We start from the raw sequence: 25469 nt of genomic DNA, 5'->3' as shown, positions 1-25469 counted from the left end.
TCACAATGAGCTACTTTTTCTTCTGACAATTAACACTTGTCCATGTCGTATGGGCAGGCATTCTGACCCTTTCAAGGCTTAATTTTTTGTCCCCCAACAAGCCACTTAAAAAAATATAAATATTATTCCATAATAGTGTTGGGCGCGAATATTCGAATCGCAAATTTTAATCGCGAATATCGCTACTTCGAGAATTCGAGAAGATTTAGAATATAGTGCTATATATTCTTATTCGTGAATATTCTAAAATTTATTTTTCATCAGTAACCTCCCTTCTTGCTTGTGGGCCAATGAGAAGGCTGCAATTTCTTTGTCAGAGCTTAGCAACCAATAGAAAAGTTGCCTACCCCTTACTATATAAGAAACTCCCCAGCAGCCATTTTCTGTAGTTTTATGGACTTCTGAGAGAGACAGCAGTGTCATTGCTGTGCCCTGTGCTTTCCACTCATTACATTAGATAGATAGTTAGATAGATTATATATATATATATAAAATGCAGATAGTTAGTGGGAGATAGTCAGTGTAGTTTAGAGAGTGATATAGTGTAGCTGATAGGTTCCAGTGCATGGTGTTAGGTAGTGTGATAGGAATTACTGTTTCTCTGCTGTCCATACATACATGCTACAGACATAGTGCTGTGATGTCACAAGTTTACAACAATACTTAGTGCTCCAATCAGTAATATGTAGTCAGACCTGCTAAAATGTGAAGTTGCACGTATTGCGCAAAAATATATTAGAATATATTGGAGCACTCTATCTCCATATAAAGCTATTGTGATGTTCTTCCATGCCAACCATTTTATCAGTCTCAGGAAACTTCTAGCAGCTTGAAAAATGTAGCAACAGTGACCCACGCCTGTATTACGCGCGCAATACGCACATATTACATTGCCGATTTAGCTATGTACGTGAGTGCCACTCAGACATGATTTACTATTTCTGTCAATGCATGCAAGAGCTTGGGGACGGAAGAGAGAAAAAGCAAAAATTCATAAAAAATTTACGAAAATTTCTAAAATCCGAATAGCATCAAACACTTCTGGATCAATACTGCAAATGTAATAACGCAAATCTATACCTTAGATCAAAAAGATACACCAAAAGACAGGCACTTGGGAGGTCTGCTGTGAAGTTTGGTGCAAAGTTGCTGCTTGCATTTTTTTACCTTGAGTATAAACTCTTTCTTTAGAGTCCACTTTGGGTTTTGGCTCTAAGGGTTTTGACCTTATCTTTTAGCCTAGTAGTGTGGGAAATAAAGCAACTCATTTATCAATGTCTCATATAAAAAGGGGTAATAGTAATGAAACAGAATTCACCTTTTATTTATGACCCTCCTCCATCAGAATATAAATTAATCAGACTTTATATTTATGTGGTTAAAGTGGCATTTGACTGTAATACAGATTAAAATGGGAGAAGAGTTTGAGACTTACCTGTTGGGGGATTACATAGTCTGCGACATCCATAACTCGGTTACTGTAGCGTCCAACACCCTTCACTTTTGTCATAACCGATGATTCAATTGAAGAGTCCCGAATCTGATAAGCTTTTTCATGAAGAAAAACCCAGCTGAAACCAGAGGTGAAGAGATCAATATGGCATGCAAAAAACATATCACTGATGTAAATATGAGTATATCAGCACTCTGAAATAAAGATGGCCTTGCAGTTCGCCTGGCGGTCGTTTCGCGGTGAACTTTGCTCGTTCGAGGTTCGCTGAACGGGCAAACATATGGCGATGTCAGCCGGCGCCATATTCTTTTACATTGTGAAGAACTTTAACCCATGACACATCCATCAGGTGGTACAGGACAGCCAATTGAGACGTTTCAGCACATGGACATACCCCCTACATTTTAAATAAACCTGAGCTGGCAGCCATTTTACATAGAAACATAGAAACATAGAATGTGTCGGCAGATAAGAACCATTTGGCCCATCTAGTCTGCCCAATATACTGAATACTATGGATAGCCCCCGGCCCTATCTTATATGAAGGATGGCCTTATGCCTATCCCATGCATGCTTAAACCCCTTCACTGTATTTGCAGCTACCACTTCTGCAGGAAGGCTATTCCATGCATCCACTACTCTCTCAGTAAAGTAATACTTCCTTATATTACTTTTAAACCTTTGCCCCTCTAATTTAAAACTGTGTCCTCTTGTGGTAGTTTTTCTTCTTTTAAATATGCTCTCTTCCTTTACCGAGTTGATTCCCTTTATGTATTTAAAAGTTTCTATCATATCCCCTCTGTCTCTTCTTTCTTCCAAGCTATACATATTAAGGTCCTTTAACCTTTCCTGGTAAGTTTTATCCTGCAATCCATGTACTAGTTTAGTAGCTCTTCTCTGAACTCTCTCTAGAGTATCTATATCCTTCTGGAGATATGGCCTCCAGTACTGCGCACAATACTCCAAGTGAGGTCTCACCAGTGTTCTGTACAGCGGCATAAGCACTTCACTCTTTCTACTGCTTATACCTCTCCCTATACATCCAAGCATTCTGCTGGCATTTCGTGCTGCTCTATTACATTGTCTTCCCACCTTTAAGTCTTCTGAAATAATTACTCCTAAATCCCTTTCCTCAGATACTGAGGTCAGGACTGTGTCAAATATTCTATATTCTGCCCTTGGGTTTTTACGCCCCAGGTGCATTATCTTGCACTTATCCACATTAAATTTCAGTTGCCAGAGTTCTGACCATTTACATTCAGTCTTTTGCCAGTGTAGGGAGAGGTTGCTGTGTGAAGCAGGGACAGACTGTTAGGGACACCAAACTCTAGCTAATAGGGCCACAAAAGTCCTTTTAAGGACTGGTATAGGTGTGCTATCGATAGGTGTGACTTACTGAGGGGTGTGATATACTTATAATATACTTTCTAACATAGAAAGTACACTGCTCAAAAAAATAAAGGGAACACTTAAACAACACAATGTAACTCCAAGTCAATCACACTTCTGTGAAATCAAACTGTCCACTTAGGAAGCAACACTGAGTGACAATCAATTTCACATGCTGTTGTGCAAATGGGATAGACAACAGGTGGAAATTATAGGCAATTAGCAAGACACCCCCAATAAAGGAGTGGTTCTGCAGGTGGTCACCACAGACCACTTCTCAGTTCCTATGCTTCCTGGCTGATGTTTTGGTCACTTTTGAATGCTGGCGATGCTTTCACTCTACTGGTAGCATGAGACGGAGTCTACAACCCACACAAGTGGCTCAGGTAGTGTAGCTTATCCAGGATGGCACATCAATGCGAGCTGTGGCAAGACGGTTTGCTGTGTCTGTCAGCGTAGTGTCCAGAGCATGGAGGCGCTACCAGGAGACAGGCCAGTACATCAGGAGACGTGGAGGAGGCCGTAGGAGGGCAACAACCCAGCAGCAGGACCGCTACCTCCGCCTTTGTGCAAGGAGGAACAGGAGAAGCACTGCCAGAGCCATGCAAAATGACCTCCAGCAGGCCACAAATGTGCATGTGTCTGCTCAAACGGTCAGAAACAGACTCCATGAGGGTGATATGAGGGCCCGACGTCCACAGGTGGCGGTTGTGCTTACAGCCAAACACCGTGCAGGATGTTTGGCATTTGCCAGAGAACACCAAGATTGGCAAATTCGCCACTGGCGCCCTGTGCTCTTCACAGATAAAAGCAGGTTCACACTGAGCACCTGTGACAGACGTGACAGAGTCTGGAGACGCCGTGGAGAACGTTCTGCTGCCTGCAACATCCTCCAGCATGACCGGTTTGGCATTGGGTCAGTAATGGTGTGGGGTGGCATTTCTTTGGAGGGCCGCACAGCCCTCCATGTGCTCGCCAGAGGTAGCCTGACTGCCATTAGGTACCGAGATGAGATCCTCAGACCCCTTGTGAGACCATATGCTGGTGCGGTTGGCCCTGGGTTCCTCCTAATGCAAGACAATGCTAGACCTCATGTGGCTGGAGTGTGTCAGCAGTTCCTGCAAGACGAAGGCATTGATGCTATGGACTGGCCCGCCCGTTCCTCAGACCTGAATCCAATTAAGCACATCTGGGACATCATGTCTCGCTCTATCCACCAACGTCACGTTGCACCACAGACTGTCCAGGAGTTGGCAGATGCTTTAGTCCAGGTCTGGAAGGAGATCCCTCAGGAGACCGTCCGCCACCTCATCAGGAGCATGCACAGGCGTTGTAGGGAGGTCATACAGGCACGTGGAGGCCACACACACTACTGAGCCTCATTTTGACTTGTTTTAAGGACATTACATCAAAGTTGGATCAGCCTGTAGTGTGTTTTTCCACTTTCATTTTGAGTGTGACTCCAAATCCAGACCTCCATGGGTTGAAAAATTTGATTTCCATTTTTTTATTTTTGTGTGATTTTGTTGTCAGCACATTCAACTATATAAAGAACAAAGTATTTCAGAAGAATATTTAATTAACTCAGATCTAGGATGTGTTATTTTTGTGTTCCCTTTATTTTTTTGAGCAGTGTATATTATAGTACATTTGTATTGTGCAGCAGTTGTGTGCGTTTCTGCTGCGATACCGCAGCTATACAGAGGGGGCAAACGCTCTTGGAACAAATAATTACAACTGGTGTGATATACCAGTTGCCCCCCAAAAAAGTGATTGAAGCAGGGGTGTTATATACCAATAATATGCTTTCTATATAGTGCATTTGGGTAGTGCAGCATTTGTTTGCGGTTTTTCTGCGTTACCGCAGCTACACAGAGTGACAAACGCTATTGGAACAATGTCCCCTGATTAAGATGCTTATTTTTTGTTGGAATTTTTGTCATTGATCCCCCTCTAGTATGTCACTGTCCATGTTGTGGGACTATTTTTGCACTTCTACTAAGTATTTGGAGGCTGCAAATATGAGCTGAAGGTTTTTCAGGTTCGCCTACCATTAAAATGAATAGTAAAGTAAAGGATCCCAGCAGACGTGACTTGATGCTGCTCATAGGAAATTTATTGCAGGGTAACAATATGTCCCATATTCTAGGACGCGTTTCTGCTACATATTTCATTTTGTCCATGAGGACAATAGCGCTATTGTCCTCATGGACAAAATGAAATATGTAGCAGAAATTAAGCGACAGCTCTCGGATGATAATACATATGAACCTTTGAACGGGGATCCGGTTTTTCACATTAAAGAAAAAATCCTGAAGACTCATTTTGCAACACTTGGTATCTTTGACAAAAATATGTATACCTTTCTGATTACCAAATACACCAATAACACAGTTTTTTTATGTGCTCCCCAAGGTCCATAAAACCTTAATTGACCCCCCAGGACGCCCGATTGTGGCTTCGGTGGGATCCATTTTATCACCATTTGCAATAGTGCTTGAGAAGATACTTACACCCCTAATAAAGGATACTCCATCCTTCTTAGCAAACACGCAACATTTTCTCAGCACTATAGCCCAACTAGGACCTATTTCACCAGAAAGTCTTTTGGTGACGATCGATGTGGTTAGCCTATATACCTCCATTGAACACAGTGGAGGTATACAGGCAGTCAAGTCATTTCTAGAAAAAAGTGATTACTCTTCTATTGAATGTGAATTTTTTGTACAACTCCTTCTTTTTGTCTTGTATGAAAACTACTATCTGCAGAGGCGGGGGACCACGATGGGGTCGAACGTGGCCCCGCCCTATGCAAATGCGTATATGTCGAAAATTGAAGATACATTTGTATATAATACTGAGTGGTACCACAACCACATTTTATTGTGGAAAAGATTCATCGATGACATTTTTTGCATATGGGCGGGGCCGCGTGAGACCCTTGCGTCCTTTCTCTCACATCTGAACCATGCATGCGTTGGTCTACAATTTACATTAACTTGTGATAGCCACACAGTGAGTTTTCTTGACACAAGGGTAATCAAGGATCCGAATGGTAACCTTTCTACCGATTTATTCAGAAAAGAGACAGACAGAAACAGTATCCTCCATTTTACCAGTGCCCACCCATCCTCTTTGAAAAGGGCAATTCCCAAGTCCCAGAATCAGAGGGTGAGACGGAGAGTCTCTGATCCCTCTATACAGGGACTTAGAATTGATTAAATGACCAAGAGGTTTGAGGAAAGAGGGTATCCCTCATCAGCTCTAACAAAAACCTTGAGTGATCTGGATAACCCCTGCAGATCTGAAAAAGAAGAAGCCCCAAGAGTGGCACTGATTCATAAGTACCATCCTCTTAATCACAAATTAGATAATATTGTGAGGAAGCACTGGCACCTGTTGGGAAAAGCGTACCCCCAGATTGAAGAATTTAAAAAACCCCCGCTTATTTGTAACAAAAAAAAAAACCAAGCTACAGAGATAAGCTAGTACACGCTGATATGGGGAGTCCGAAAGGTACCCTTAAACAGAGTGTACTTGCTACACAGCGGAAAGGTACGTTTCCTTGTCTGCACTGCTTCCAGTGCTCAAATATAATCAAAGGACCCAATATTTATCACCCACATACTGGACGTATATATCCGGTGGATGGTTTTTTTCACCTGTGAATCGACTAATGTAATATACCTAATCAAATGTCCTTGTGGGTTATTATATATTGGAGAAACAATGCAAACCATCAGAGATCGCATTGGAAAGCACAAGTCCACCATTAGGACTAAGAACTTGTTGTTTCCAGTTCCCTCCCATTCTGAAAACTGTAAACACACTATTGCCCAATTGAAGTTCCAGGTAATAGAACGGGTCACCAGACCCAGAAGGGGAGGTGACATTAAGAAATTATTATTACGCCGGGAGGCTTACTGGATCCACACCCTGGATACCCTTCACCCAAGAGGTCTCAATAGGGACTATGAAATTATGCATATTTAAGATTCTTGTTAACTAATGCATAATTCCTGTTAATTCTGGATATCTAACATACATCATTATTATCTTTTAGACATCAACTACCCAATGAAGGATTTCTCAGCTGTGATGGTATCTATAATATATAATATATGTGTCTTGATACATTCCTTATGCTGCTATATGGTTACTATTTTTTGTTACCCTTTTTTTTGCTACTTTGTATGTACCACCCCTTCCGGTGTCTGATGTCATGGGGAGGTTCCCTATCCTCATGCATTATTGGTGTATATAAACCGGTGCTTTGTAATGGATACTTACCTGTTGAAAAAGGCTATCTTAACCGAAACGCGTCCTAGAATATGAAACATATTGTTACCCTGCAATAAATTTCCTATGAGCATCAAGTCACGTCTGCTGGGATCCTTTACTTCATTGCATGTGGAACTGGTCCTGATCCCGCGCGGCGTGCATCAAAGCGAGTGCTGACTGATTTATCTCTATCATTAAAATGAATAGGGCCGCCTCGAACTTGCGGTACGCGAACATTTGATCGCGTTTGCGCGATCGCGTTTGCGAACCGTCCCGGCCGATGTTCATCCATCACTACTCTGAAATGCCCAGTCCGCAGGAAAAAGGGTAGACATAACACAAGGGTGTTCATTTGAGTGTAGTAATATCACAAATATATGGAACAGATAGGTGTATGTGCTCATCTTGCATTCTTGTACTAGAGATCTACAAAATGCAGGGTAGACTACATACTGTAGCTGGAGAGCTGCAAGCCTTGGTGCCTGCACAGTGTGCCCAAACACAGTGAGGAGGACAAAAAGGCAATAGATCCTGCCGCTGCCGCTATAGTTTTCAATAAAATATCAGATGATTGCTTGAAAAAGATTCTTCATCAGGTACAAATAAGATATGCATCCCCCCCCTTATACCACTTGGAACCGAAACCGAGTTTAGTAAAAAGGTTTTTTACAGTAGACATGAATTTCTGAAGTTATTACCCGAAGTCTTCGCAAAGTAATAACTTCGCCTCATCAGAGCCAATACATTCTAATACTGTACGGAGTGCTCGCTCAGTACAGTATTCTAACAAAGTTTTATGCAAATTGACTTTGGATTTTTCATCCAAAGTCGATTCGCTCATCCCTAGTCACGATCCTCTCATGTCTATTGGACAGAATAATAAAGAAAATACCTAATGACTAACTGACCTAATTCTATAAAACTTGCTGGCACAATGAATGAGACATGTTTTCCTTCTGTGGACTGTGTCTCTCATCATACATGCAGTACATGTACGGCAAGAGGTACGTGCTGCAGGGTGGGAGGGCACATGGTGCTGCCCTAGCAGCCAGCAGTGTTTCATTGCAGGTTACTAGGGTCTGTAGGTATACACTTGAATACCTTGCCTAGTGCCTGTAGTCTGCCAGAGACTGGCACAGTCAACGCAATGACGTCATAATCATCAAGCCCCCTGAGCCTTGCTGCAAGCAGCACAGGACATTTTGTCTTGCACCGCATTGCTGACAGCGGCATGGAAGTAAGTATTTGTATTTTCATTTGTCAGCAGCACTATTAGGATTTTTATAACTGGGGGACATTATTATAACTGGGGCACTGTCAAGAGCATTAAAATAACTGTAGCAGCACTTCTGGGGTACTATAGGGGGGTCATTGTTATAACTTAGGCTGCACTATTGGGGCAGTGTGGGGGGCATCATTATTTTAACTGGGGTAGTACTATTGGTGCACTATGGGGGATCATTATTAAACTGGGGTTGCACTATTGGGGTAGTGTGGGCGGTGTTATTATTAGAACTGGGGCCGCACTACTGGGGCGGCACTATTGTGGCATCATAGAGGGCAATCATTATTATAACTTGGGAGCACTAAGGGTACATTAGTACTACAGGTGGCACTATAAAGGGACATTGTTATTACATTATGTGGGCTTTACTACTACTGGAGGCACGAAAAGGAGTATTAATACTACTGTGTGCATCAGGTGGCATTTTTTCAACTAGAAGAGAGTTTGGTGGCCTTTTTAACAGTGGGCACTAAAGGGGGGTATTAGTACTTTTGGGGCATACTATGGAGACTTTATTACTACTAGGGCCCCTATGGTAGGCATTATAATGGGGCATATTTACACTGTGGGGGCTTTATTACTACTGGTGCATTATGGTAGGTTTAATTACTACTGGTGCACCATGGTGGGCTTTAGTACTACTCGGGTACTACAAGGGGGCATATTTACTACTGAAGAGCAAAGTGTGGACTTTAATACTACTTGGGGGACTGTTTTTGGCTTTATTACTAGTAGGGCACTATAGGGGACATAAGTATTACTGGAGGCACTACAGGGGGGCATATTTACTACTGGAGCACAATGTGGGGACTTTAATACTACTCGGGGGACTGTGATCGGCTTTATTACTAGTGGGTCAATATAGGGGGCATTAATACTACTGGGGGCACTATAAAGGGGAATATTTACAACTGGGGGCACTATGGGGGCTTTAGTACTACTGGGGAATATGGTGGGCTCTACTTCTACTGGGTAAACTATAGGGTGAATAATTACTACTGGGGGCATAATGGTGAACTTTAGTACTACTAGGGAACATGATTACTAGTATGGGCACTATGGGGGCATTATTATATCTTGGACAAAGTGGGAGACATTATTGCTATAGGGGCACTATAGGGGCACTAATACTACTAAATTCTGAGAGAATAATTACTATTAGTAGGACTTTTGGGGGCACTATTACTATGGGGGGGGCACCCTGGCAAATTATTAGCTTAGCACAATAATTTTTGGGGACACTGTTTACAACACTATTACTGTCAAGGGCACTATTTGCTGGGCACATTTATTTTCAGGGGAACTATTTCTGCAGTATAGTATTGGGAGTACAGTGGGCACAGTATTGGGGGTAGCAGATGGGGTATTGAGAAGGTGGGGAGGATGATGTAAATGTAGGAAACTAAGATGTCTGTGTGGCAAACTCTGCAAAAATGAGGCATGACTGAAAGAAGTCATAATGGTAGATTGGTTCAAATGGAGAAGATAAGGAGAGAGAAAATCAGAGGAGACATCATTAGATGTACAGTAGCATGCAAACGTTTGAGCACCCCTAGTCACAGTTACTGTGAACAGTTTAGCAAGTTTAAGATGAAATGATCTCCTAAAGGTATAAAGTTAAAGATGACACATTCCCTTTGTATTTTAAGCAAAAACATATTTTTTATTTTCATCTTTTACATTTTCAAAATAACAAAAAAGGAAAAGGCCTCAAACGAAAAATTTGGGCACCCGGCATTGTTAGTATTTAGTAGCACCACCTTTAGCAAGTATTTTATTGTAGACTTTTTGTAGACAATTCTTGTTTGATGGATTTTTATCCATTCTTTTTTGCAGAAGTCTTCCAGTTATGTGAGATTCCTGGGTTGTCGTTTGAGGTCTATCAACAGATTTTCAATGATGTTCAGATCAGGGGATTGTGAAGGCCATGGTAAAAACTTCAGCTTGTGCTTTTTCAGGTAGTTTCAGGTTGTCATTTCCTCAGTTTGAAATGTAATGAAGGCTATTTTCAGATCTGCATTTTTGTTGTATCTGTTATGGATCAGCAAAAACGCTTCCGTTAGGATAACACAACCGGCTGCATCCTTTATGAACGGATACGGTTGTATTATCTCTAAAATAGCCAAGTCAAGGGGTGCTGGATCTGTTTTCTTTTGTGTCTGAGTAAACAGATCCGGCACCATTGACTTACAGTGTGTTTCATGCCAGATCCATCTTGCTCCGCATCCCATGACGCACTCAAAAACGCTGCTTGCAGTGTTTTTCTGTTCAACATAGGAACACAACCAAACGGAATGGAATGCCTTATGGTGCATTCTGTTCAGGTCAGTTTTGTCCCCATTGACATTGAATGGGGACAAAATGGAAGCTTTGAAAAAACTGAAGCTTTTTCCTCCAGTATTGAGATCCTATGACGGATCTCAATACCAGAAAGGAAAAGCGCAGATGTGAAAGTAGCCTAAGAAATGGCAGTTAACGAAAACAGTGAAGGTCAAGACAAGGTATGTAAGACTAAGAAAAACGTCAGTGTTTGATTGATAGAAAGGCAAATCAGAACCTTCTCTTGACTGTAAAAGGCATTCAGGAAGATTCAGCAGAATCTGGAGTTGTAGTACATGGTTCTACTGTTCATCGACACCTGCACAAATATCGCCTACATGGAAGAGTCATCAGAAGAAAACATCTCCTGCATCCTCACCACAGAATTCAGCATCAGAAGTTTGCAAAAGAACGTTTGAACAAGCGTGATGCATTTTGGAAACAAGTCCTGTCAACCTATGAGGTTAAAATAGAACACTTTGGCCACAATGAGGAAAGGTATGTTTGGAGAAAAAGGAACACAGAATTTCAAGAAAAGAACACCGCTCCAACCATTAGGCATGGGGGTAGATCAATCATGCTTTGGGGTTGTGTTGCAGCCAATGGAACGGTGAACATTTCACAGGTAGAGGGAAGAATTGATTCAATGAGATTCTAGCAAATTCTGGAAGAAAACATAACACCAAGCTGAAGTTGAAAACAGGATTTAAACTTTTGGAGAGAATTATTAGTGACTTGTGGGGAAGAAAGCGGGTAAGGCTTAAATTGTAATATTTATATAAGCCGCTGGAGCAGGGGGGATTGAATCTTCCCTACTTTAAGGGCTATTTTATAGTTGGGCAGTTATGGTTATATCGTGAATGGGAGAAAAGTGCATTGTGTACGACTCTGGTGAGGAGATCCTTGTATAACAATATATTTACTTTACTAGAGTCTGGGCAATTGATTAATGTAAAACAGGAGTATAGAGAGGGTAAAAAGTTGTTATCTAAGTCTTGGGACACTATTAGATCATGGCTGGGGATAAAAGGATCGCTTCAATGTACTCCTATTTGGTATAATCTCCATCTACATGCTTTAGATGGAATAGCTGTCGATCAATTTTGGCAAAAAAATAGCATCCTATATGTTACACAGGTGGTGAAGAATAGAGAGATACGGTCGTTTTCGGAGTTAGCACAAAGGGAGACTTTGGATAACTTGTCGTGGTTTAGATATTTTCAGTTGCGATCAGCAAATGTGACCATGACATCTCATCAGTCAGGAAGCGCAAGTCGCGCACTTCCGGTCCAGTAACTGCATTCCCCGACTAAGATCAGGGAACCTGTTACATTGCGCTAATAGGCTGAAGCCTCAAGCAGGCTTCAGAGCCAATTAGATGAATATAACAATACAGGCCACTAGGTGGCAGCATTGTATTGATATAGTGCAAATGAAGTCTTCAATGATGGCTATATAGCCATCAATAAACACAATGGGCAATCTAATGATTGCCAGTTATTGTCACCCAAGGTGACTTAAAAAAAGTAAAAAAAAAAAAAAAAAGTTATTCCAAATATAAAAAAAGTAAAAAAACATAAAAGTTCAAATCACTCACCTTTCCTTAAAATAAAAATACTTTACCCATAAAAAAATAAACATCATAGGCATCGCCACATGCAAAAATGCCCATACTATTAAAATATAACAATATTAATGGCATACGGCAAATGGCGTAACGGGGAAAAAATAAAAACTGTCAATTTGCCATTTTTTGTCACTTCAACTACCCAATAATTTTTTTATAAAAAGTGATGAAAAAGTCGCGCACACTTCAAATTGGTATCACTGAAAAGAACAGATCGTCCCACAAAAAATTAGCCCTCACACAGCCCCATACACATAACTACAAAAAAGATATAGGGGTCAGAATATGGTTATAGCAAAATTCCAAATCAGACAGCTCACGAGTCACGCCCTTTGTATCAATGTCGGCACGGGAAAGGAGCAATCCCCATACGATTCATAGAAGATAATCCCAGCAGACGTACTTGTTCTTAATGGTATACCGTTGAGGAAGGCTGGACAAGCCGAAACGCGTTCTGTGAACCGTTGTTTTTGGAATATATTTACTAAAATACAATCACCAGGACAAAGGGCTTGGGGAGTTGATTGTCCAAGTATCCAATTAGAGGGATGGGAAAATATATTTGGGAATTTAAGTTCAATATTTCACAATTTTAATCACATGTAGTGTTGATCGCGAATATTCTAATCACAAATTTTTAGCGCGAATATCGGCACTTCAAGAATTCTCAAAAAATGTAGAATATAGTGCTATATATTTGTAATCGCAAATATTTTAGATTTTTTTTTCATCAGTAACCTCCCTTCTTGCTTGTGGGCAAATGAGAAGGCTGCAATGTCTTTGTCAGAGCTTAGCAACATCCCTAGCAACCAATAGGAAAGTTGCCTATCCCTTTACTATATAAGAACCCCCCCCCCCCAGCAGCCATTTTATGCAGTTTTTCGCAGCTCTGAGAGAGAGAGAGAGAGAGAGAGAGAGAGCAGTGTCATTACTGCGCTCTGTGCTTTCATCTGGATCCTATTCCTTATCCAATTACATTAGATAGTTAATTAGCTCATATATATAATACAGATAGTGGGAGATAGTCAGTGTAGGTTAGATAGTGATATAGTGTAGCTGATAGGTTCCAGTGCATGGTGTTAGGTAGTGTGATAGGAATTATAGGAAAATAATGACTGGAGATCACGAATTCGAGAATTTGTGAATTTATTGCAAATATTATGCGAAAAATTCACGAAATATCGTGAAAATGAATATTGCTGAAGGTTCTGTCGCCTACTCACACCTGAGGAAGGTGTTTCACTTGGGCATGTAGCTTGCACAGATCGACCACGTATTCTACCTGCAACAGTAGCTCCACCAACACCAGCAGCACCACGGTCAGGGCCACATCCCTTATTTGACGCTCTCCTCATTCTTTGCGTTTACCCACAAAACTAACAGATGGTTTATGTCAGGCGACAATGTAACCGCCAATAGTCAACAATTAAGTTCACTGAAAGTAAGGCAGTGCCGGTGTCATAAAGAGAAAAAATTTCTTGAGGTCACACAACAGTGTGACAGTTGAAGTTAATACAAATACTTCACTGTCAAAAAAAATGTGAATTTGTCAAACAGCAATGTAACAGCAGTATTTACTGGTTTTATTTGACTGCCAGAAATGCAGCGCAGGCTGCAAATGTAGTATCTAGCACAAAAAGTGTTATTTCTTCAACCAACAATGTAACATCAGTATTTAATGGTTTTATTGGACTGTCATAAATGCAGCGTAGGCCGCAAATGTACTTTCTAGCGCAAAAGATGAGAATTTGTCACCCAACAATGTAACAGACGCATTTGTGAAATTTATTTCCCTGTCCGCTATGTAGAGCAGGGTATATCACAGCCAAAAATTGGTGAATGTCGCCCAACAATGTAACAGATGAATTAGTGAAATTTATTTCCCTTTCCGCTATGTAGAGCAGGGGTATATCACAGCCAGTAATTGGTGAATGTCACCCAACAATGTAACAGACGAATTAGTGAAATTTATTTCCCTGTCCGCTATATAGCGCAGGGGTATATTACAGCCAAAAATTGGTGAATGTCATCCAACAATGTAACAGTCTAATTTGTGAAATTTATTTCCGCTATGTAGAGCAGGGGTATATCACAGCCAAATATGCAAATATGTCAACCCCTGAACTCAGAGACAGATTAACTATATTATTGTCGCTGGCACATATGCAGATGCAGGTGCAGGTGTACTTCACGAAAAAAAAAAATTGCCGCCCACCGAACTAACAGACAGATTAAGTATTAAATTATTAATATTTATTTTACATGTTGCATTTCGCCCACAAAGAAATTGCTGTAGGAAGGTCAGCCACAGATTGAACATACAGATAAATTATCTTTCTGTGTCAGGGGTGTAAAAATGGTGTATTGCACATGTGCCCTGGCTGTACAATTGTGTACCTGGCCTATGTTGGTGCAGGAACCCTCCATCCGAGCCACTTGTGAATGACTGGCCTGATATCCGTGGAAATGTCACCCCACACGCAAACAGATGGATTTGCTGAATTTATGTGCCTGCCTGTCACATGTGCAGACCTCAGAGATACTTTACACCCAAAAATGCAACAGCAGTATTTAATGGTTTTATTTGACTGACAGGAACACAGCGTACGCCGCAAATGTACTTTATAGCAAAAAAAAATTTGAATTTTTCAGCAAAAAAATGTAACTGCAGTATTTGGCGGTTTTATTGGACTGTCAGAAATGCAGCACAGGACAAAAAGAACAGAATAGATGGATTTGCTGAATTTATGTGCCTGCCTGTCACATATGCAGTGCAGGCCTCAGAGGTACTTTACAACCAAAAAATTTAATATGTCACCCCACAATGGAACAGATGGATTTAACTGATTATATTTCACTCTCATAAATGCAGCACAGGGGTACTTTGCAGAAAAAAATGAGGATATGTCACCCCCTGGGTCCCTGAACTCACAGACGGTATTATTTTCCCTTCCCCTGGCACATGTGCAGTGCAGGTGCACTTTAAAAATGGGTATATGTCGGCCACTGAACTTCAAGAACAGGATTAAATGATTGTCCCTGGCACATATGCAGTGCTGGTGCACTGCTGTTGCACAAAATAGCCGCCGACACCCACCTAACTAACAGACGGATTAAAACTTTTTTTTCTGTCTCACTGGGCTCAGGGCAGGGTACAAAAATGTTGCATTGCACCCCCAAAACAAAAAACGCTGTAGATCGCTGACTTCACACCAAGTGCAGATATCAGAGTCTTTCCTAATCTCTCCCTCACAGCAGCAGCATCCTATACCTACAACTAGTAAGAGCAGAGTGACGTGCGGCGCTACGTGACTCCAGCTTATATAGAGGCTGGGTCACATGCTGCACTTAGCCAATCACAACCATGCCATTAGTAGGCATGGCTGTGATGGCTTCTAAGGGCACACTAGTTAAACGCTTTACAGTTCGGGTTCGCTCAACCCTAATAATGATCCTAAACACACCTCAAAATCCGCAATAGACTACCTCAAAAGGTGCAAGCTGAAGGTTTTACCATGGCCCTCACAGTCCCCTGATCTGAACATCATTGAAAATCTGTGGATTAACCTCAAAAGAGCAGTGCATGCAAGATAAAATCTCACAGAACTGGAAGACTCTTGTAAAGAAGAATGGATGAAAACGCCTCAAACAAGAATTTAAAGACTCTTAGCTGGCTACAAAAAGCGTTTACAAGCTGTGATACTTGCCAGGTGGTGCTACTGGGTACTAACCATGCAGGATGCCCAAACTTTTGCTTCAAGCCCTTTTCCTTTTTTGTTATTTTGAAAATGTAAAAGATGAAAATTTAAAAAAAATGTTTTTGCTAAAATACAAAGCAAATGTATTATCTTCAAATGTATGCCTTTTGGAGATCATTTCATCTTCAACTTGCTTAAAGAGGACCTGTCATCACAAAATGTAATGCAATCTGAAAGCATCTTGGTATACAGTAGGAGAAGCTGAGCAGATTGATGTATAGGTTTGTGAGAAAAGATTCAGTAAAACCTGTAATTTATACATTTCTGCCTTCTGTGAACATCATTGGTACAGGAGGGAGGGGTTATTAGTGATTGATAGTATTGTGTGTATGTGTGCATAGGAGATAGCTGTCAGATGATGTCTGTGTGCATTCCGTATTTTGTGGAACGGAACAGCTGGCCCCTAATAGAACAGTACTATCCTTGTCCGTAATACGGACAATAATAGGAGATGTTCTATTTCTTTGTGGAATGGAAATCCGGACACATGGAAACGTTATGCACACGGAGTAACTTTCATTTTTTTTGCCGACCCATTGAAATGAATGGTTCCACATACGGTCCACGAAAAAAACGGAACGGACATGGAAAGAAAATACGTTCATGTGCATTAGCCCTCAAGGCTGTATTCTCGGGATCTCCTTGGACTATTCACCTTCAAATATATACACTATCAGCCTGACACTAGAATGTGGAAACCTAATTAGAAAACCCCAGTTAGATGTCAGGTCATACGCAATCACCCTTTGTTTTGTACAACCATCGAGTTACATAGAGCATGTCTACCTGAAATCTCATCTTTGCTTTCACAATGACTTTTTGTTGAGCCAATCCCATTGGACTGATGGAATGACAGCAATTCAATTTACTCAGCTTTAACTGCAAAGGATTTCCTCTTTTTCATATTAACCATTCAAGCATGCTATAAATACAACTAAGTAGTTATTACATATATCTATGACCATATTGAGGTTCAGTAAAACCTCACAGATATACAGCACCATAATACAGTACCCATAGACCAACTTTGGGATCCCTACACCTCTGTAATGCTATTTATTACAGGATTTTTCTTTCTGATTAATGTAAATATTAAATAAAAAAAGTGACATGCTATGTATAGCACCACGTGGAAAAGGCATTCTCTGCTTCTAAGGGAGTATGTCACCATAATAATGTACAGAGCACCATATAGCTGCACGCAGACTGCTTACAGGTCCGTAGTGCCTAAGACACTCAGTGTGCAAAGTCCATAAATATTCAGGTGAAGGTATATAAGAGCTCACTAAGCCTATTTTATTTCCACTTATTATTTTGTCAATTAAAATAGTTCATATATCACTTACTTATAGTATTGACAAAGGTACAGTGGCTCCAATGCCTTCTGTATAAAAACTGGTAATAATATAAGCACTACCATGTTTCAGACATAAGCTTTTCCTACACATCCCTTGAACATATTCCTATAAAGTCCATATGGTGGTTTAGAGCACTTGCCTGAAAAATGGTGAACCCAACAGGAACCTGTCCCTTGAATGTCCCTGCTTTCCCCTTACTAAACCATGAGGAGCACCTCACACAGTTCCCTTAGCCACTGTTAGTCTGTTTTATCTGCACCATCGTGATTACTTTTTCTAATTCTCAGATCTCCTCTGATGAAAAGGAAACATATAGATAGAAAAGGACACAACAGGGGCATTGAGGGACATTGGGTTGACCTTTAAGTGCTCTAGACTATACAGACTTTATAGGGATATGCTTATAGAAAGCTTCTTATGTCTGAAACACAGTAAGACTTAGATTAGTCCTTTTTTCCATCAAGTTGAAAGTGGAGCCACTGTACCATTGTAAATACTATCTGTCCCATCACACAGCTCTGAGGCCTTATATATTCATAGTGTTCTGTAAAAATGTTGTATTTATTGCCAAAGTCCTACGGATATAACCCCTGAAGAACTACAATACTTTGTTAAATTACGTCTGCAAAACCAAGTTTTCCACTATCCTTAGCATTATTGCTCCCTGTTTTTTCGTTACAACAAAAACTTAGAAATTCAAACATCTGCATGTGCAAAATATAAATTAACTTATGTCCTGGCTTAAAGAAAAAGTCAGAGAGACAGACATAAAATTGATAATACATTAAAATCTATTGTCCCAAATCTTAGAATACCAAAGACAACTTTTTCCATTTCTCCAGTAACGTACAAAAAAAGAATGACCAGATCTACTCACCACACAAAATAGGTTATAATGAGAAGCTGTACTGCCCTATTGATGACTCCTATTGTCCAGCTTTTAACCACCACGGACTTGGTTGTTTCATAGGTAAAGAAGTCAGTGAAATAGCCCATGTTTTTAGAAAATCCTCAAGTTGAGGTCTTTTTGGCACAAAACTAATTTCTGACAGGTCTTCTTCCTCCAGCCTTTGCTGTTTTCTGCCAAGATGAGTGTTTGGTTCTTTAGCACTTTTACTAAATGCAGAAGATAACTCTCCAAGCAATCCCTCATAAATTATTAAAACTTTAACCCCCAAAGATCCTTTTAGCTTTAATGATTATATCCAACCTCAGATAGTAGGATTATAAAACTATCCTCCTTTGTAATCTCAAGTATTTTTTCGACCAGGAATGCCTTCTCTGACATCCCATATAAGTGACGATGCTGGTATGCTTGCTTGCCGTAAATGTTTCTCCATATGGCTCTTATCTGATCTTTAAGTGATATGGCCTCATTTCTCAAGCCAATGTAAAAGGGTTTCTTCTTGAAATCCTCAATGGACCATTAAAATGTTTCAATTTGCAAAACTCAATTACTGTAGATGAAGTCAGAAGAAATATAATAACATCAAGAAAAAGACCTCTCCCTTCGTCTAAGATACTTCTGGAAAGATAATACACTTAACAAACAGAAAGGAAACATCAACACAAGGCAAAAATAACACAAGCAACAAAGCCTTCTAATGCAGGGGTTCTCCCATCCACACTTCATGTTGTAATGGTGCCAAGTCGATTATCTCAACACTTTTGGAGAAAGTTCAGACAATTTTGCTGCACTACAATATCTTCAATTCAGAAACTAAAAATGAGATTCCTTAGTGGTTGATACCTTTTAGTTAGGGTTGAGAAAATCAGTTTCGGATTGATGTATCCCAACCCGATTGTTTTAAAAACTACGTTAAGAATATTGGCTCTGTCCTACTGTAAAATGTATAGCCTCCGCGGAGGTCTTTCCGAAGTCTGAGGAAATATTGTGAGACTTACTTCGTCTCACTTCTATCATGTGTCACTTTATTTATTTGCATAAATTACTGTATCAAAATGAGACATGAAGCAGAGTTAGGCTTCATATTTTCGTGCAGTAATTTATGTGAATTAATGAAGATTTTTAAATGCAACTTCAGAAAAAAGTTACAAGTACTGTTTTTATGCTGTCCTCGCCACATTTCTGAAAGGGGGTGTGGCAAGGGTGGGAAATTTATCTTCATTTACTCCAGTTTTCTGGCACAAATGAAGCCAGAAATCTACAGCAGATCATGGATACGTGAATCTTCAGATACAATGTTAAAACATACCTGTGGCAGAGAGCTGAGTAAATTCAAAAGCTTGCAATCTTGTCATCATCTTTTCAGTTAGACTACTTTCACACTAGCGTTAATGTTTTCCGGTATTGAGATACGTCATAGAGTCTCAATACCGGGAAAAAAAAGCTTGACAATGAATGGGGTCAAAACGTAACTGAACAGAACGGAATGCTCCAAAATGCATTCCGTTCCGTTATCTGCCGGATCCAGCAAAAACGCTAGTGTGAAAGTAGCCTTAGCCATTAAAAGGTATCAACCACTAAGGAATCAGTTTTTTTTTTATGTCTATTTACTGGCTAACACGGTACAAATATATTTTTTACTTTAACAAAATGGAAGATACCAGAAAATACTGCATTTCTATAGAACTAGACATTTCTGAAGAAAACACACAACCAGACAGCAATATTTTTTTTTATCTAAATGAAAGAAAGAGAATTTAATTCCCAAAGGACTCTTAATAAATAGCACCCTTATAAAAGATTAAAGTACCTCTACGAAATCAGATAATGGTGATCAGAAACCACAGGAGTGCAGGGGTGGTGTATTGTGTGAAAGGATAAGCGGAGGAATCCCAGCCAGTGGCTCAACTCAAACGCAAGTTAATCCAGCAATATGGCCCATTTGTCATGCCGTCACTCACAAAACACGAGGGGTGTTCAATAAGTTATCTACCCCAGCATGTTCTGTCAGTGTTAGAGGGCTGAGATTGTCTCTGCAGGTTGAGACATGTCTGGACATGCAACACACATAGTACCAGTTCAGTCTGATGAAACCACTGGAAGTGACAGGATGGCAAGTGCAGTACAGTGTGTGTTTAACAAAGAAAGTGAAGGATTTGGAGCTTTGTTCTGTGATCAAATTCCTTACAAAGGAAGAAAAGAAGCCTAAAGAATTCCATGAACGGATGATTGCTCTATATGGTGATGATGCAAATTTCTACTACCAAGTAAAGTATAGGCCAAGCAGTTTAAATGGGGTAGGGAATCAAGTGAAGATGTGCCATAAAGTGGAGGCCATGATTTTGGAAGATCAGCAGTGTGAGAAATGGATAACCTTTCTCATAACTTTTATTATCTGTGTATGTTTTTATATCTGTGTCATGTTATTCTATATATTTTCATGCCACTCTGTAAGATTGTCTGTATGATTCCATTCAGTCTGGACTGGTAGGAGCTAGTATCACTCAAATTAGCATCCTCCTGCTAACAAAAGTAGTGGTAACGAGGTTTTCTGGATCGCATACTAGAGCCTCATAGTAATGCCTGACACGTCAGATGTATTGGCACTAGTGCACAGCAGACATCTAGGTGCCTGTCAGATAGACTACCAGAAGATGAAGATATATTTTATAAGCTATAACTAATCTCTGGTACAACTCACCTACTAATTATTGTAATAATTGCATTCCGTATAATGTGGGCATACATATCCCCCCCACACCTGACAGCCAGCATTCCTGCGTAATGAGAAACTCTTATTCTGGTACCCCTACACCCATATATTTGGTATCAGAACGATTGGCCTAATGAAATATGCGTTATTAAAATATGTCGGGACCCAAATATCCATTATTGTGAACGGGAAGACATGTTATATTAATATATCAGCCGAGGGATAGAGGTGGAGCACGCACCCATAGTGAAGGCCTTCCCAGAAGGCTGGACCAAGGATGGGAGCTAGACTCCTCTCAGCTTCCCACTCTGCCGAAGGGGAATAAAAATGTGGGATTTAGAACCTTTCATTGACACAATTTGGGGATACAATCAACATTGGGTTGTGTTCCACGTCCTCCTGTCCCTGGAACCAGAATGGACTCTATTTGTTAAGAAGTAAAAACCTTTCTGTTTTTATCCTTTTTTTTTATAACTGTTTTGTGCACGTTTATGTACAGTCGTGGCCAAAAGTTTTGAGAATGACACAAATATTAGTTTTCACAAAGCTTGCTGCTAAACTGCTTTTAGATCTTTGTTTCAGTTGTTTCTGTGATGTAGTGAAATATAATTACATGCACTTCATACGTTTCAAAGGCTTTTATCGACAATTACATGACATTTATCCAAAGAGTCAGTATTTGCAGTGTTGGCCCTTCTTTTTCAGGTATATGTAACGAAGGGGAGCAGTAACAATTTAAAATATAACTTTTAATATGTCTGTTCTCCCAGGAGGGAGTAAAAGACCCCTTACAAACAAAAAAACACAAAAGACAGACAAGGCCCCTGGAGAGAAGTGCCACGTGTGTATAGTTACGGACACATCCAGGTGCCGTCCTCCCTAGGCCTGTGATAACGACACGAGGGCCCAAGATGGAGGACGCATGTGATTCCTAGTGTCTAGAGGTTAGACGGTAGGAAGTCAGGTAATTAAGAAATGGAAAGGTCTTACCAGATCTTAAGGAGGCCTCACTTGGATAACCGCATGTAGTGGGTTACTGCAGGAGGAGGTCACATGGAGCAGGTAGGTACTCCATCAGATGTACATGGGTAGAAGGAAACAGACATCCGAGGTGTCCAGACGGCCAGGTACTAGAGTAGCCTCAATAAGAAACTAGCCCTAGTGCCTCCCTACTTGACCTATCCTGGCCCTAGTGACCTAACACGGGGTCCGTGCCCCGCAAGGGGTGGCCCCGTCCGGAACCTGGCCCTGATATGGAAACCCTAGGTAACCCTGTCAAAAGGGTGGCTAGGGGCAGGATGCTATGTATCAAGGCCGGAAGAAATACTGAGTTAAAACAGGTCTCAAGGACCATAATAAGGTAAGCACAAGAGATGCGTGTCTGATATGTCAGCGCGACCCGACGCGTTTCTTAGTATAACATATCTTCAGTGCATATATTTAAATTTAAACCAGAGGCCCCAAAAGTCATCAGGGGACACAGGGCTTAAGGCTCCTGTCAGTCTATATAATGCCACTGTAATAAGTAACCCAGTGAAGCAAACATATGGGGGTATTTATTCAATTGAAGTAACTCCACATAGAAAAAGACTCTTGACAGTGTGAGGCATGTAAATGGTATACCTGAAATAAGAACATAGACAAAAAGCAATGCAAATGAATATCTAAGTCTAGGTACCCATGCTGCCCACAAAGTGGTAGATGTGAGTAAGTACTCACATAACTGCTGGAGTGGTGTCGGCCAATGTCCAGAGTTGGCGGCATGGAGATTCGCCACGTCCGTCCTAGATTGCACGCCTAGCTTGTGTGCATTGGCGCGCTGTATTTCAATGGAGAAGAGGGGAGAAACGCCGGTCAGTGCGCCTGAGCCGAGTATGACGTCGCCCCACGTGACCGGACCAAGTCACATGATCGGGCCAGACGGGGGTGCGGCGTTCCCACAGGGCGCATGCGTCAAAAGACAAGGCGATATCGGGTAAGGCCTAGGGGGAGGCACTCATTGTGACGCAACTGCGTCGGCACGCCTACCAGGCCGCCCGATGGGCGCAGCTAAGAGGGGGGGAGTGAACTTAGGTCCCTCAAACCGTCCCAAAAACGAGGCGCCAATGCACACAAGCTAGGCGTGCAATCTAGGACGGACGTGGCGAATCTCCATGCCGCCAACTCTGGACATTGGCCGACACCACTCCAGCAGTTATGTGAGTACTTACTCACATCTACCACTTTGTGGGCAGCATGGGTACCTAGACTTAGATATTCATTTGCATTGCTTTTTGTCTATGTTCTTATTTCAGGTATACCATTTACATGCCTCACACTGTCAAGAGTCTTTTTCTATGTGGAGTTACTTCAATTGAATAAATACCCCCATATGTTTGCTTCACTGGGTTACTTATTACAGTGGCATTATATAGACTGACAGGAGCCTTAAGCCCTGTGTCCCCTGATGACTTTTGGGGCCTCTGGTTTAAATTTAAATATATGCACTGAAGATATGTTATACTAAGAAACGCGTCGGGTCACGCTGACATATCAGACACGCATCTCTTGTGCTTACCTTATTATGGTCCTTGAGACCTGTTTTAACTCAGTATTTCTTCCGGCCTTGATACATAGCATCCTGCCCCTAGCCACCCTTTTGACAGGGTTACCTAGGGTTTCCATATCAGGGCCAGGTTCCGGACGGGGCCACCCCTTGCGGGGCACGGACCCCGTGTTAGGTCACTAGGGCCAGGATAGGTCAAGTAGGGAGGCACTAGGGCTAGTTTCTTATTGAGGCTACTCTAGTACCTGGCCGTCTGGACACCTCGGATGTCTGTTTCCTTCTACCCATGTACATCTGATGGAGTACCTACCTGCTCCATGTGACCTCCTCCTGCAGTAACCCACTACAACCCAGCAACCCATTCTTTCATAATCACTTCTTGGAATTTGTCAGAATTAGTGGGTTTTTGTTTGTCCACCCGCCTCTTGAGGATTGACCACAAGTTCTCAATGGGATTAAGATCTGGGGAGTTTCCAGGCCATGGACCCAAAATGTCAACGTTTTGGTCCCCGAGCCACTTAGTTATCACTTTTGCCTTATGGCACGGTGCTCCATCGTGCTGGAAAACGCATTGTTCTTCACCAAACTGTTGTTGGATTGTTGGAAGAAGTTGCTGTTGGAGGGTGTTTTGGTACTATTCTTTATTCATGGCTGTGTTTTTGGGCAAAATTGTGAGTGAGCCCACTTCCTTGGATGAGAAGCAACCCCACACATGAATGGTCTCAGGATGCTTTACTGTTGGCATGACACAGGACTGATGGTAGCGCTCACCTTTTCTTCTCCGGACAAGCCTTTTTCCAGATGCCCCAAACAATCGGAAAGAGGCTTCATCGGAGAATATGACTTTGCCCCAGTCCTCAGCAGTCCATTCACCAAACTTTCTGCAGAAGATCAATCTGTCCCTGATGTGTTTTTTTTGGAGAGAAGTGGCTTCTTTGCTGCTCTTCTTGACACCAGGCCATCTTCCAAAAGTCTTTGCCTCACTGTGCGTGCAGATGTGCTCACACCTGCCTGCTGCCATTCCTGAGCAAGCTGTGCACTGGTGGCACTCTGATCCCGCAGCTGAATCCTCTTTAGGAGACGATCCTGGCGCTTGCTGGCCTTTCTTGGATGCCCTAAAGCCTTCTTAACAAGAATTGAACCTCTTTCCTTGTAGTTCTTGATGATCCTATAAATTGTTGATTGAGGTGCAATATTAGTAGCCACAATATCCTTGCCTGTGAAGCCATTTTTATGCAACGCAATGATGGCTGCACGTGTTTCTTTGCAGGTCACCATGGTTAACAATGGAAGAACAATGATTTCAAGCATCACCCTCCTTTTAACATGTCAAGTCTGCCATTTTAACCCAATCAGCCTGACATAATGATCTCCAGCCTTGTGCTCGTCAACATTCTCACCTGAGTTAACAAGACGATTACTGAAATGATCTCAGCAGGTCCTTTAATGACAGCAATGAAATGCAGTGGAAAGTTTTTTTGGGGATTAAGTTAATTTTCATGGCAAAGAAGGACTATGCAATTCATCTGATCACTCTTCATAACATTCTGGAGTATATGCAAATTGCTATTATAAAAACTTAAGCAGCAACTTTTCCAATTTCCAATATTTATGTAATTCTCAAAACTTTGGCCACGACTGTATGTCTCTTATTTCTTTTAATTTTTGTAACTAAGTACTGTATCTTTTTAGTACATTAAAGCACGTTTAATGGTTTTGCCTTATGCCCTGAATGAGCCCAGTAACCTCCATTTTAAGTGTATGAGTGCAGTTTGTGTTACCGCGTATTTGCTATAAGTGTGGCCTGTGCTACTGTGAGCCTGCTTGTGAGCGA

The 25469-nt window shown here is 41.3% G+C and overlaps 1 protein-coding gene across 1 annotated transcript in view; it reads right to left on the bottom strand.

The window, feature by feature from the left end:
- Nucleotides 1-18500, bottom strand: part of P2RX3 (purinergic receptor P2X 3) — a 121246-nt gene extending 102746 nt beyond the window's left edge. The window contains exons 1-2 of the mRNA XM_040437754.1: nucleotides 18348-18500; nucleotides 1436-1571 (exon numbers count right to left, since the gene is read on the bottom strand). Of these exons, the coding sequence (XP_040293688.1) occupies nucleotides 1436-1571; nucleotides 18348-18466 (255 nt within the window). The 5' untranslated portion in view covers nucleotides 18467-18500. The remainder of the gene's footprint in view (nucleotides 1-1435; nucleotides 1572-18347) is intronic.
- Nucleotides 18501-25469: the final 6969 nt, after the last annotated feature.

The sequence above is a fragment of the Bufo bufo genome, chromosome 6 (genome assembly GCF_905171765.1).
Source record: "Bufo bufo chromosome 6, aBufBuf1.1, whole genome shotgun sequence".
Lineage (NCBI taxonomy): Eukaryota > Metazoa > Chordata > Amphibia > Anura > Bufonidae > Bufo > Bufo bufo.
The sequence above is the reverse complement of the archived record's forward strand: the minus strand, read 5'-3'. Positions and strand labels throughout refer to the sequence as shown.